The sequence below is a fragment of the Anticarsia gemmatalis genome, chromosome 19, assembly GCF_050436995.1.
Source record: "Anticarsia gemmatalis isolate Benzon Research Colony breed Stoneville strain chromosome 19, ilAntGemm2 primary, whole genome shotgun sequence".
Classification (NCBI taxonomy): Eukaryota; Metazoa; Arthropoda; class Insecta; order Lepidoptera; family Erebidae; genus Anticarsia; species Anticarsia gemmatalis.
This window is the reverse complement of record NC_134763.1, coordinates 1606426-1620761: the sequence shown is the minus strand read 5'-3', so window position 1 is coordinate 1620761 and position 14336 is coordinate 1606426. Positions and strand designations below refer to the sequence as shown.

General features: G+C 40.6%; 1 protein-coding gene across 2 annotated transcripts; it reads left to right on the top strand.

Annotated features, from left to right (window-relative positions):
- Window positions 1-202: 202 nt before the first annotated feature.
- On the top strand, window positions 203-10207 carry SdhD (succinate dehydrogenase, subunit D). 2 transcript variants are annotated; one of them, XM_076126573.1, is made up of 5 exons: window positions 203-380; window positions 2218-2357; window positions 2970-3154; window positions 3568-3778; window positions 9378-9514. In XM_076126573.1, exons 1-4 carry the CDS (start codon window positions 350-352, stop codon window positions 3770-3772), a joined length of 561 nt encoding a protein of 186 aa, XP_075982688.1. In that variant the 5' UTR covers window positions 203-349; the 3' UTR covers window positions 3773-3778; window positions 9378-9514. The 2 variants fall into 2 exon arrangements, with proteins under 2 accessions (XP_075982688.1, XP_075982689.1); XM_076126574.1 differs by lacking the exon at window positions 3568-3778 and having other exon boundaries at window positions 216-380; window positions 9378-10207.
- Window positions 10208-14336: the final 4129 nt, after the last annotated feature.

Below are 14336 nucleotides of genomic sequence, written 5' to 3'. Positions count from 1 at the left end.
GTATATATTTATAAGTATATAAGTATGTTTATCAGTTATTTGGTTACCATAGTACAAGCTCTGCTTAGTTTGGAATCAAATGACCATGTGTGAGTTGTCCAACAATATTTATTTATTTATTATTGAAATTAATGATTCCATAAGCTACTCCTAGAACATTCAAGTTTCTGGTTTTACATGACACTGTCAATCGTTTGATAGTGTGACACTGACATTGATAGATTGGTTTCAATTTTCGAATTTCAGTTTTTGACGTTTTGCGTGTTTCGAAAGTTGTGCCTGTGGAGGAAAAAAGTATTTTTTGGTAAATTTATTTTAGGACGTGCACTGTTTATATAATCATTTAATAATGGCCCTTTCGATGTTTCTTCGCACACCAGGTAATTATACAATTGTTATTGTTGTTATAGTGTTACATAATATTTGGTGGGGTAGTACAATTGCTATACCTTTGCTTAGGTACAGAATGTAGCTTTCGCCACGTTCCTTATGTACACTCCTGTCCGTACATTCAAAATCATGTTATTAATCCAAAAAAATTGTATACAAAATGTTCTATGGTCTTGTATTTGGAAAGTTTTAGGTTAGAAACACAGAAAACTGTTTTCCTCAACAAATTTTGGCAGTGAAAACTCATTCAGCAACCTTGAGAAAAAAAGTATATTGATATCTCTGACCTACCACACTAATAGAAATATTTTTCAGTGATACCAATTTATTTTAATGATAGTAAACAAAGTGCGTTAGGTTAGGTTAGGTTAGGTTTCCTGGGCTTTTTCCGCACTTAGCCTCTTAAATGGGCCTTTGTGCGTGTATCTACCCTCTCTCATTGTTGCGTTGATTCACCCTCACTCCAGCCATCCTAGTTCTTCCCAGAACTTCAGTAGCTTTTTCAAGTTGCTGCAGGCTTCCTGGAGTGTTGTTGTCAATATTTTTGTTCGCGCTCGTTGGTCCGCCACGCTGTTGCATTCCACGAGTACATGTTGTGGTGTTTCCTCTGCCTCCATGCATCCTCTGCACAGGGGGCTGTCCGTCACACCTATTGTACATAGATGTTTGTTTAGGGGACAATGGCCGGTTAGGATTCCTATTACCTTGCGTATTTTGTCCCTTTTTAGACTGATAAGGTTGCGGGCAAGATTCTTAGGTGCCACCGGAACTGCAGCCTTAGTTTGCCTGCAACCTTTGCTGAGTGCAACAAAGTGCGTATAGATAGATAATTTATTTTGTGAGATAAGTACCTAAGTAAATTTTAGCAACATCGACTAATTTACCTAAATAAATTAGTCGATGTTGCGTGTGAATTGTGTTTTGTAAATATTAGCTCTTGAATAAAATACTTTAATAATATATAGTATGACTATTGCACAATTTTATATAACACAATCAGTCCATTATCCTACTTGAGCATTGTTTGTTCAACACTTATCTGGTGTACAAACAGATAGTCTTTACATTCCATGGAACGGTGAGTTTTATGAAATCAATATTCTCTCCGAGCTCTGCTTTAAATTCATGGCAACACTTTTGTGATGCACTAATGCAACTTGAATACAAAACATTGTTGTAGTCACATTGTACATATAGAATTTTACCTTTCAGTAGCATTAGGTAGAGACGAGAGTGTTTTGACAGTTATTTACCAAACAATTACTAATAACTGGCAAACATGAATATTTTACACTTATTCACTAACCCTCTTATTCACAAACACACTATAATAAACCTATTTTAGTAACAAAAACTATTACAATATGTTTTCTATTTTTCATTTCGCTAATATCTTATGAGCCTTTCATAACTTCATATATTTTTATGAATATGGCAGTAAGTGTTAAGGGCATATTCCATGCAGTATTATTTGATATTCTACAAAATATTTTTGGACAACTGATCATGTGATTACAAACAAAGCAGAGCTTGTACAATGGTAGCCAAACAATTTATATTTACAACATTTTTTATGACTACATGTATAGAATCCCGACTTTTCAACAACAACACTTGACTTGCGAAAGTCCCTAAAAATTAACCTTGCTACATTCACATCTAGACATTTTGTGATACAGGACTGCCCATTACGAGTACACACCTAACCTTTTTCAGTACATCACCAATATGATTGGTTCATGTCTTTCAAAGGCATCTGCTCCTAGTGTTCCATTCACTCATTCTCTCAGTAATTTTGATTGTAATTAATTCTTTCAACTGTTACAGTATGCACCAGCAGTGTATTCAGACAACAGGTTATGAGGTTGGCGACTCAGCCGGCACTTCTGAAGCGGCCCATCGCCAGCGCCACACCTCTCAGGCTCCTCGCCGCGCAGCAGCCGAAGACCACCCCCATCCTTAATGCTGTAAGTGCCTACTTTATATTCATTCCAACTTATGCCCCAACTTCGCCCACGTAAAAAGATTTACCATGGTGTCCTATGTGTTAAGCCAGGTTATAAACTATCAGTTATCATTTCATTAAAATCTGTGCAGTAGTTTTTTCGTTAAAAATTAACAAACATAGAAAAGTACATAAATCTATCCATACTTACAAACTTTCGCATTTATAATATTAGTAGGATAGGATTAGCATAAGAACAGACTATAGTTAGTTTCAAGTAATTTGATTGTGAAATTATGACAAGAATTTCCATTAGTTTCACTAATTCCATAAGTCATTAGCTGCGGTTTTGTGTTGACATTTACGCAACATGATTTAACTGAACCCAGCAATCAGGTCCCAGCATTTCCTAAAAAAATGTAAACATCATGTATATAATTATGTGGTACATTAGCGTGGGTATGATTACAAACGACGTACATATGAACGGTTGTGTGTTATAATTTAGTTGCAACTGAAATAAATTTACATAGCACAAGCAAAATCAAGAATAATAAAACTTTCTTTTGACTCAGTCAAATATTGTAACTTTAAAAAATCAATTGTCTCAATTACTTTTACATTATGTTTGCAGGTGCGTTCGTTCCGTACAAGCATTGTCCGACTTTCACAAGAGAAGGGTCACGATCACTCCAAACTATGGATCGTGGAGAAGGCGGTCGCTGCGATCATGATCCCGCTGATGCCCATCGCGCTACTCATGCCCAACAAGCTGTTTGACTCCGTACTAGCCATTCTCATCAGTGCTCATACTTTCTGGTAAGTCACCACAGTTTTTTACCTCTGTTTCTCCATTCTCTCTCCTCCTCTCCCCTTCAGAATGCCGAGTAACTGGGACCGACCATAGGAAATCTTTTTACCACCTTTTAGTGATGGAAGTGCCACAGATTGTCATAAGCATATATTTTTTTTACATAACTAATAAGCAACCCCTATACTCTCAATTGTAGTATGTATTGCATAAACAGGTTAACTGCAATATATTTTGAGACTAAGATATAATTGAAAGAAAGCATTTATATAAAACATAGGTGGCGCCATCTTTGCGTAAAATGTTCTTGGATATAGTATGTTCTTTGTCAAACTCTGCCTATCCTGTCCCAAGCTGATCCGTTGTTATAGAACTAGCAGGTAAAGAGGTCCATCTTCCTTTCCCTATCCCTACTCCTCAGGGGTCTAGAAGCGATAGTAGTGGAATACTTGCGGGTGCTAGTCGTCGGTCCCGTGGTGCCCAAGGTCGCTATGACCGTGGTCTACGTACTCACAGTCAACCTGCTGGGCGGACTGTTCTACCTCATCTTCAACGATATTGGACTATGTCGTGGCTATTGGAGGATATGGAGGAACATGAGAGGGACGAAGCGTGCTAAGAAATAGGAAAAGGTTTGACTTTGATGCGTTCAGTAGACGGTATCTCGGTTTGAGGGTTAGATATAACGTTTGACGCGTGAGTAGAAGTAGAAAGTATTTAGTCAATGTAATTTGTTAAGATCGTGTACATCTTAATATGTAATAGTAGTTAAACCCGACTATGATCGCATTTTCTAAAAAAAAAATTAAAAAAAGAAGATCCAGCCATTCTAGCGGAAACCACTTGCGTGCTTTCCCAGTCCCGAAGTATTGAAGAGGAGGGCGATACACAGTACACATAAACTAATGAGTTGTCCAATTATATTTATTGAATACTAGCTGACCCGCGCAACTTCGCTTGCGTCACATAAGAGAATCATAATTTACCCCGTTTTTGTAACATTTTTCACTGGTGCTCGGCTCCTGTTGGTCGTAGCGTGATGATATATAGCCTATAGCCTTCTTCGATAAATGGGCTATCTAACACTGAAAGAATTTTTCAAATCGGACCAGTAGTTCCTGAGATTAGCGCGTTCAAACAAACAAACTCTTCAGCTTTATAATATTAGTATAGATGACTAGTTGAGTGGACGACAATCTGAGTAATCTGAGTAATCTGACTCTCTTATTCGTATCACATATAACCTCTAAAACTAACAAAGCGCGCGCGGCGTGGGAGAGTGAGAGTGAGTGAGTGAGAACTAGAGATGTACCGGCACGCCGGTTACGTTGAGAAACAATAGAGATGTACCCGCGTGCCGGTTACGTTGATAAACAAATAGAGGAGATTCACTACATCACCCCCTTCCAGAGACTGTCAAAGGCGATAATGAGCGGGAAATTTTACACGGCGTCCTGACCGGGTCGTTTTGACGACATTATCCTCTGCACCTTGGGGGTCTTGGTTATCCGCATTTGTAGTGGTGTGATATGTGTCAGTGTGAAGTGATGGTGTTTGTGGTGATGGTGAGCAAATATTATCTGGATCACTTAATATGAAGGCCGGTTTAATACGGTCTATCGATACGGTGATCGGTTTGTTATTTACCATTATTTTAAAGACTTTGTCACTTCTCGTAATGACTTTGTGAGGACCAGAATATGCCGGTTTTAAACCACCACCGGCAGTACAGTCCCTAAGGAATACATGAGATGAGTTGGATAAATCTTTATATATGAAAGTTTTTACCTTACTGTTGTGTCTGGCGGCTGGTGAGGGTCGTATGTTCTTGATCAAATTCCTGAGCCTTGACAAATAGTCTGTTGTGTCAACAGTCTCCTCAGCCTGTGGGTCAAAAAATTCCCCAGGAAGGCGAACTGGCTGGCCGTATACTAGCTCAGCCGGTGAAGCCTGTGCGTCTTCTTTGTATGCGCTGCGTATGCCTAGTAAGACTAGCGGCAGAGCTTCCGCCCAACTGTCATTTATGTGGCAGGTTATAGCAGCTTTGAGTTGGCGATGGAATCTCTCCACCAGTCCATTACAGGCTGGATGGTATGCTGTAGTTCTACGGTGTTGAAAACCGGCTATCGTAGACAGACATTTAAAAAGTGCGGATTCGAACTGCTTACCTCTGTCGGTGACTATATCTGATGGGCAGCCGAAACGCGAAATCCATCCACTTAGTAAAGCCTTTGCCACGGTTTCGGCGGTTATGTCCGCCAAGGGTATTGCCTCAGGCCAACGCGTAAAGCGGTCAACGGCGGTGAGACAATACCTAAAACCTTGGCATAGTGGCAAAGGTCCTATGAGATCTATATGAATAAATGCAAACCTTGATCGGGGTAGTTGGAAAGTTCCTATAGGTGCGAAAACATGTCGTGTTATTTTTGAACGTTGGCAAGCCAGGCAAGAACGAACCCATTCACGACAATCTTTCCTAACACCAGGCCAAACATATCTCTCTGCAACTAACCTTGCTGATGCCTTAGATCCTGGATGACTCAAAGAGTGCAGGCTTGTGAAAATTGACCTGCGCAATTCCTTGGGTATGAATGGTCTAGGCGTAGAATTTCCAACATCGCAGTACAGTTGACTTTGGGAACCTGGTATACTTACCTGTTGCAAGCGCAGAGAAGTATCGCTCGTAAGTAGTTGTTTTAATTCAGGGTCCACGAGCTGAGCAGCTGCGATCCTTTCTATAGGCACAGGTTGAGCAATCTCCTCCACTCGTGAAAGTGTATCTGCTACGATATTGTTCTTCCCAGATATATGTCGAATGTCTGTGGTGAACTGCGCGATAAAATCAAGGTGACGGAATTGGCGGGGAGAACAATTGGCCTTATGTGTATTGAAAGCATATGTGAGAGGCTTGTGGTCGGTATAAATTACAAAGTCACGAGCCTCCAACATGTGGCGAAAATACTTAACACTTTCATAAATGGCGAGGAGTTCTCTATCGTAAGGAGAATACTTAACCTGTGCTGAAGTCAACTTACGGGAGAAGAAGGCTAGAGGTTCCCACGCTCCTTCGTTCAATTGTTGTAGGACCGCGCCGATAGCTTTGTCAGAAGCGTCTGTTACCAACGCCAGCTTGCTGCTACAATTGGGGTGACAAAGTAACGCGGCTTGACATAGGCCCTTTTTGCAGTTCTGGAAAGCTTCGTGCTCCTGTGAAGAAAAGGTAACAGGATGGGAGCCCTTTACTGAACCTGTTAGCAGAGCATTTAAGGGTGCTTGGTAAGTAGCTGCTTCAGGGATGAACCTGCGATAAAAATTTAACATTCCTAAAAATCTACGAAGTTCCCTTACTGTTTTAGGTACAGGAAAATTTTGTACGGCCTCGACCTTGGAAGGCAGCGGTTTAGTACCTTTAGCCGAGATGTGATAGCCCAGGAAGTTTGCCTCCGTCACTCCAAACACGCATTTAGAACTGTTGATAACCATACTGTAATCTCTGAGTCTGGTGAACAGCTGACGTAGGTGACATTCATGGGTCTTCTGGTCTTTCGAGAAGACCAGAAAATCGTCTAAATACGCGTACGTGAAATCTAGACCCCTTAGCATCTCGTCCACGAAGCGCTGGAACGTCTGTCCGGCATTTCGTAATCCAAACGTCATGTAGGGGAATTCGAAAAGACCGAACGGCGTCGTGATGGCTGTCTTCGGTATGTCATCAGGATGCACAGGAATTTGGTTATAGGCCCTCACAAGATCGATTTGCGAGAAGACCGTACAGCCAGATAGACTGTGGGCAAAATCTTGTATATGTCGGATGGGGTATTGGTCTGCAATGGTACGTGCGTTTAACATTCTGTAGTCACCACAGGGACGCCAACCTGCGTCTTTTTTAGGCGCCAAGTGTAGCGGTGAAGACCAGGGTGACTCAGATACTCGACAGGTACCACACTGCAACATAGACTCAAATTCATCTCTGGCTATCTTTAATTTGTCCGGCGCCAATCTGCGAGGTGAACATGACACTGGCGGTCCGGGAGTGGTGCGTATGTGATGTACTGTGTTATGTTTGAGAGTGCGGTGAATGCCTGGTGGACGAGTGATGTCGGGAAATTCCCTTAGTATGTGTGTGTATGCGGAATTGCCAAGATTTACCTTAATCGAAGAAATGTCGTCAGAACGCCGGGCAGGTGAAGCCGGGGTGGAGTTGTCGATGAGACGTTGGTTCCTGCAATCAACAACTAAGTTATAATACGATAAAAAATCTACGCCTATTATCGCCTTTGTTACATCGGCTATAATAAATTTCCACATGAAGTCACGGCGCAACCCTAGGTTTAACTTAATGTCTATAAAACCGTAAGTATTAATAGCAGTTCCATTCGCGGCACACAATTGGTAATTATTCTTCTCACATCGTCTTGAGAGCGCCGATCGGGGGTAGACACAGAGGTCGCTGCCAGTATCGACCAGGAACTGTACCTTTGACCGTTGATCGGTGACAAATAAGCGACCAGCACTCGGGCAATCGTTGGCCGCCATTACTGATTGCCCCGCGCGTTTCCCGATGTAGAATAATCGCATGGCTTCATACACTTATTGGCTCGGTCTCCGAACTTCTGATGATACCAGCACTGCGGGAATTTACTGTAGCTAGACTGCGACCTTGTTGTAGTTGACTGCTGACGCGTGCGGCTGCGGGATCGTCCTCGCGGTCGAGATAATCGTTCCACTTTATCCGCTAACTTTTCCAGCTGTTTAGAGAGCGCGGCAATCTCGGTGTTTACACTGTTGCTAGGGGCGCTCGAAGAACCAGTAGTAGAGATAGCTGAAGTTGATGGGACCTGGTTATTTATTTTTATTTTATTTTATAAAAGACAACTCCCGCACTAAGAATTGCTCTTGTGTCGCGGGGACTTTTACAAACATACAAACAACGGACACAAAGCACAACCAGACCCGAAACAATTATTTGTGGATCGCACAAATAATTGTCCCGTGTGGGAATCGAACCCACGACCTCCCGTTGCAGTGGTATCAGCGTGGCGACCTAAACCACTGCGCCACAGAGGCAGTCAACGTCGTGGATCCGGTCAGCCAATTCTGTTAGTTCAATCATATCCGTCTTCGTCTGGGAAGCTACGATTGCTTGCGTACTGCTGGGAAGTCGACTCGCCCATATTGTCCGCAGGAACTCTTCGGGTACGCCTGGTCCGGCTAAGTTGAGTAGGTGTCGATAGAACTGTGACGGTTTTCTGTCACCAAGCTCTTCATGTGTCAACATCTGCTTGATTTTTCGTTCACGTGATGCCGATAGCCGTTTTATAAGTTCACTTTTAAGCTTTTCGTATTTACCAGTGGGTGGAGGGTTTGCGATAATGTCTTCTACTTCGGAGGCGAATTGAGAATCCAGGTTGCCAGTTACGTAGTAAAATTTGGTATCGTCTGACTTGATATTGGCGAGCATAAACTGCGCTTCCATTTGGTTAAACCACAAGGCCGGTTTTTCGACATAGAATGGCGGTATGCGTACTCCCACACGAAAACTTTCCGGCGTGGCCATGTTGCCTTGTTTGCTGTCAGCGTTGTCCTTTTCTTCCATCATGCTTGCGTTGTTCAACGGGGTCACCAATGAAGAGGAGGGCGATACACAGTACACATAAACTAATGAGTTGTCCAATTATATTTATTGAATATGACTAGTTGAGTGGACGACAATCTGAGTAATCTGAGTAATCTGACTCTCTTATTCGTATCACATATAACCTCTAAAACTAACAAAGCGCGCGCGGCGTGGGAGAGTGAGAGTGAGTGAGTGAGAACTAGAGATGTACCGGCACGCCGGTTACGTTGAGAAACAATAGAGATGTACCCGCGTGCCGGTTACGTTGATAAACAAATAGAGGAGATTCACTACAGTATGTACTATAGTTCGAAGATTATTATTTCATTCTCTATATTTGTATTAAGAATACCGCAGACACGTTTGACGTTACTTTTGGCATCGATGATCGGCGATTCAGTAACACCATCGGTATCACAAGCGCGCATTTTAGCGACTACCTGCGTTCGTACCAAATGAGTGGTAGGTGTAGCTATCAGCCACTCTAGCAAAATTTAAAAAATGTTTTAAATCACCGCATTTGGTTTTTAAGTGAGCGGGGTGCAAAAATTGCACGCTCTTATTCTACGTATAATTTATTTCTCCGCTTGTAATAATGTCGTTTAACTTTACAGGGGTCTTGAAGCTATTGCGGTGGACTACGTACGCGCCAGTATATTCGGTCCGTTCATCCCCAAGGTGGCCCTCGGTCTTGTCTACTTGCTGTCCATCGCCACCCTCGGCGGTCTCTTCTACATCATCAGCCACGACATCGGACTTTCCAACTCTATCCGGCAGATCTGGGCCATCAAATCCGACTCGCAGAAATCTTAAGTGAAACGAAACGTTATTTATAAGTCGTAGTGTTGCTATAGAAGTTATCAGTGTCGCCCATCAATTATTTTAAACTGGCAACATTTTTGGATGTAAATAAATGTTTTGAAAATTATGTTGTTGTATAAGGTTTTCGAATATAGTGAGAAAATAACAGTTATTCGTGATATCAATGTATACAGCCGTGTTTGGTGAATGTCGTGATATTAAACAACTAGAACCTAAAATAATTGGTAGTAATAGGTGTGCTACAATTTGGTTGCTAGGCAACAGGTTATATTTATGTAATTATAATATCAAGAGTACCGAATGGTAGAAAACAACCTATCTAACTATAGGTTTTGGACGGCTGTAAATCATTGTAGTTCAGTGTCTCTCTTCCACAGGCTCTGCTACTATATTCGAGCACCTTATTCCAATATACTGCTCTAATTATCCACTGATTTAAGCTTAATGTTATTAAATAATGACTAGGTGATGTTTGAAAAACCAACGTATTGAAGTATGTACTTAAATACAATCGAAATTGTTCTGTTCCATGTATTATTTATTAAATCGTTTGGTCTAATGTTACCTTATGGCTCGTCTATGGCAGGTCTTATTTATGGTTAGAATACAATAGTGAATATTATTTTTTTGTTTTATTTTCTAATACCTTCGTCAAAGAATAGTACCTAACGTCAGATAACGTGCAATTATTTATAGTCCATAAACTTTTTACTTCCAAAAGGCTAAGGTTATCTACCGTAGCATGCACGTTTAATTTAGATTATAATCAAGAATTTTATATACTATCAAAAGAAAGTAGTATGAAGCATGCCACCTTCAGCTACATAGGTCTGCAGATCATTGATGCTCTAAATTCTGTTTTTTTTATACCTCCGCCTTACATACAACAATTTCTACTAAGTCGTTGAAAATGTTCAAATATAAAACAAAAACAAAAGCCTCTGTGGTCTAGTGTATTCTCAATAGCAGACTGGAGTTTGGCTAGGGTTGCCATCCGTCCGGGTTTCCCCGGATTTGTCCTAGTGTAGAGGGCATCCGGGGAAGGTTTCATTTGTAGACCAGGTTTAAAAAAATAATGAATAAAAAATAAATTTAGGCCGCCTGCGAGACACGCACTATGCGACACACCACGATCAACCGACGAAACAAGTATATTCACCGTTCACCCACTCCTCCCGTCGCGGTTGCTCTTCTTGTTGACATCAAAATCTAAAATTCGGGGGTTTTCACGCGTCTTGTCCGGTTTTCCAAATAAAAAAAATGGCAACCCTAATTTGGTAATATGCCCGATGTATTAAATACGGCCTCTATTACTTAATACTGATATTATAAACAGTGAATCGTTCTGCCTACACATTGGGGCATAATCGGCGTGATGAACATATAAATCGTGCCGATACCATAGTTTGTTTCTTTCAAAGTATGGGTAGGGCGAGGTCCTCAATCATGTGACATACAAAAATTTGTATTATCATTATTAATTACCGAATTATCAACAATTTACTTTTTAAACTAATTTCCACAGGTTGTACATGATCAACTTTAGCATTTAGTTCGTTTACCGGGCTCGCATGTCATATAATATTCGAATCAATGAAACTATAATGAGAAAGAATGCTACTACAATAAAGCCTCTCTTTCCTAGCGATTCTGATGTCTGCTACTGGGCGGGCGGCGCACGCGACGCTGCCGCACCGTTTGATGTAGGTACTTTGATCTATCCCGCCAGTGCCCCCCGACCCTGTGGCCTTGACACGCTTACCGGTGCGATTCGCGTGCTAAAAATTAAAAAAAAGGAACCTTACGCAAAATGGCGCTTATTTTATAGTGTAATTAAATAGAAATAGTTAGGTACTGTTTTCTGTAAAAAGACATTTTAATAATAAGTTTTAAGTGTTAACCTACTAAGGACGCCATAGTGCTATAGATGGTTTATCATTATTATGTACTAGCTGATCCGTGCAACTTCGCTTACATCACATAAGAGAGAATGGGTCAAAATTTTCGCCGTTTTTGTAACATTTTTTACTTCTGCTCTGCTATATAGCCCTTCCTCGATAAATGGGCTATCTAACAGCTAGTATTGAATAATACCTAAGTGACAACAACTCGTCAGTGGGTAGGTAATGCATTCGCCGCACGAAGTGTCAGTGTCGTCACAGGTCGAGACGCGCCGGCGCCGATAGCGAGCCTTGCGACGTTACCGCTCCAGCGTACACGTAGGTAAGTACCTAATAATTTTTAAGCATGGCGGGATGATACGTATAAATGAATGTTTAGAATGATACTGTTTTGATTACGATGAAGATTATATACCTACCTATGTTGTGATTTAAATACAGAGAGACAAACTTTAGACGTAAACTTTAGAGTTACATCGTTTAAAAAAAAGTGATCCACTGTTAGTGTTCATTCACGTTGACTCGCGGGCGCGGTGGCGGGCGCGGTCGCGAAATATCAAACATATGGCGATGTACCGAAGTGTTCACGTACAAACCGTTCGCGCGGTCTAAGTCGCGGGCGAGCTAGCGGCGTCGCGCGCGGCCCGCGTGGGCGTGGGCCAGTATCAAACGCGTGAAGATGTTCGTGTGTGTTCACGTCGAACTAGCGGTGGCGGGCGCGGTTCACTCGCGACGTCAAGTAAGTTCAACCAGTTTGAGCCAGTTTGAGCCAAACGCCCGCCTGGCGGCCAACGTGAACACAAATCGCCATGAGAGTCAAAATGGCGGGTGTACCATAGCGAATTAAATTATACCAATTACCAAACAAATGTACCTATAACGTACTAATTTGTACCTAGCTCTAAAAAATCTGTACCTCTTTCAGAACGAAATTATTTCGAAATTAAGGTACACCCGCCATATTGACATCAAGATGGCGGGTGTTCTATAGTATTTTATTATTTAAACATTACTCATAAAATCTGATTACACCAAAGTATTGTACCTAAAAAGTACCTCAAGTAAATAGTAACACAAACTTGATCAGTGGGATAGTTCCTGAGAACTGAAACAACCGTTTCTCGTTTACTTAAGTTTATTATTATTATGAATGATTGATCTAGGTACATATTTTTATATAATTTAGGGATTGTTATTAAATTATAATTCATGAATTTTAATAACGCGTCAAAGTTACGAAGTAGGTACGTCTTTATTTTCGTCCATACATAATGCAATTAGCGATAAGTGAATTCGGAGTTTTGGTTATAAAATTATTGAGATCATCAAAACATTTCCATTGAGCATTACGACGACAATGAGCCCGATAGTGACCAATATTGTGGATGTCTGTAACATCGCCGCCGGACGGTAAAAACTCAATTAATCCAAGAACTTCGTATTTTGTATTATTTAATGTTATTTCCATAGGTATGTCTTTAAGACAAATTACATCTGTTTGATTCAGCTCTAAAGCTATTGTATTACTTAGTTCGTATTTTAATGTTCTTATGCCGATGCAGTCATTACGTCTACATTGTACAATATTACTTTCTTCACATAACATGGACTCTGCCGATTGATTGAGCATTGATATATTTGGCATGTTAAAATTAAGTGGCAAAAAAGCATTTTTTCTTTGTAGATTGTTAATGCTACATTCAGTATTCGTACATGATTCTCGTACAGAGGCACTGTAAATTGCGTCGATTATAATATTCGAGACATCACCCGACGCCTTATATGTTCGTATCGACACAAGCCACTTTGTAAAAACGATATACAACCATAACTGTTGGATCTCCATGGGATGAAGCTAAAACAAGGTTAAAAATATTCGGTAAAACCATGAATCACATCATCAGTTAATGTAACATCCACAATATTGGTCACTATCGGGCTCATTGTCGTCGTAATGCTCAATGGAAATGTTTTGATGATCTCAATAATTTTATAACCAAAACTCCGAATTCACTTATCGCTAATTGCATTATGTATGGACGAAAATAAAGACGTACCTACTTCGTAACTTTGACGCGTTATTAAAATTCATGAATTATAATTTAATAACAATCCCTAAATTATATAAAAATATGTACCTAGATCAATCATTCATAATAATAATAAACTTAAGTAAACGAGAAACGGTTGTTTCAGTTCTCAGGAACTATCCCACTGATCAAGTTTGTGTTACTATTTACTTGAGGTACTTTTTAGGTACAATACTTTGGTGTAATCAGATTTTATGAGTAATGTTTAAATAATAAAATACTATAGAACACCCGCCATCTTGATGTCAATATGGCGGGTGTACCTTAATTTCGAAATAATTTCGTTCTGAAAGAGGTACAGATTTTTTAGAGCTAGGTACAAATTAGTACGTTATAGGTACATTTGTTTGGTAATTGGTATAATTTAATTCGCTATGGTACACCCGCCATTTAGACTCTCATAAATCGCCACGTCCCCGCGCTCGCGACCGCCACCGCGCCCGCGAGGTCCAACGTGAACAAGCACTTATCCACTCTCCCCTACACGGTTCATTAGGTTTCTTTCAGTGAGCTCGTGAGGTACCCAAATATCGAGCTTTTTTGTGTAGAGAAAAGATTTTATTACAAGTTCAGACTTTTTCCCCGACCTAATATTATTATTTAGTGTGTGTAACATTGTAATTTCTTCAACTAGATAACTATGTTATTTTAGTGTTTGTTACATGACTATTCCTAAAGCCCTAAACATACGTTAAAGGAAAAAAGCCAAGGGAACGGCACGTTTTACGAGTAAGTACTAAATGAAACAATTCTCATGATT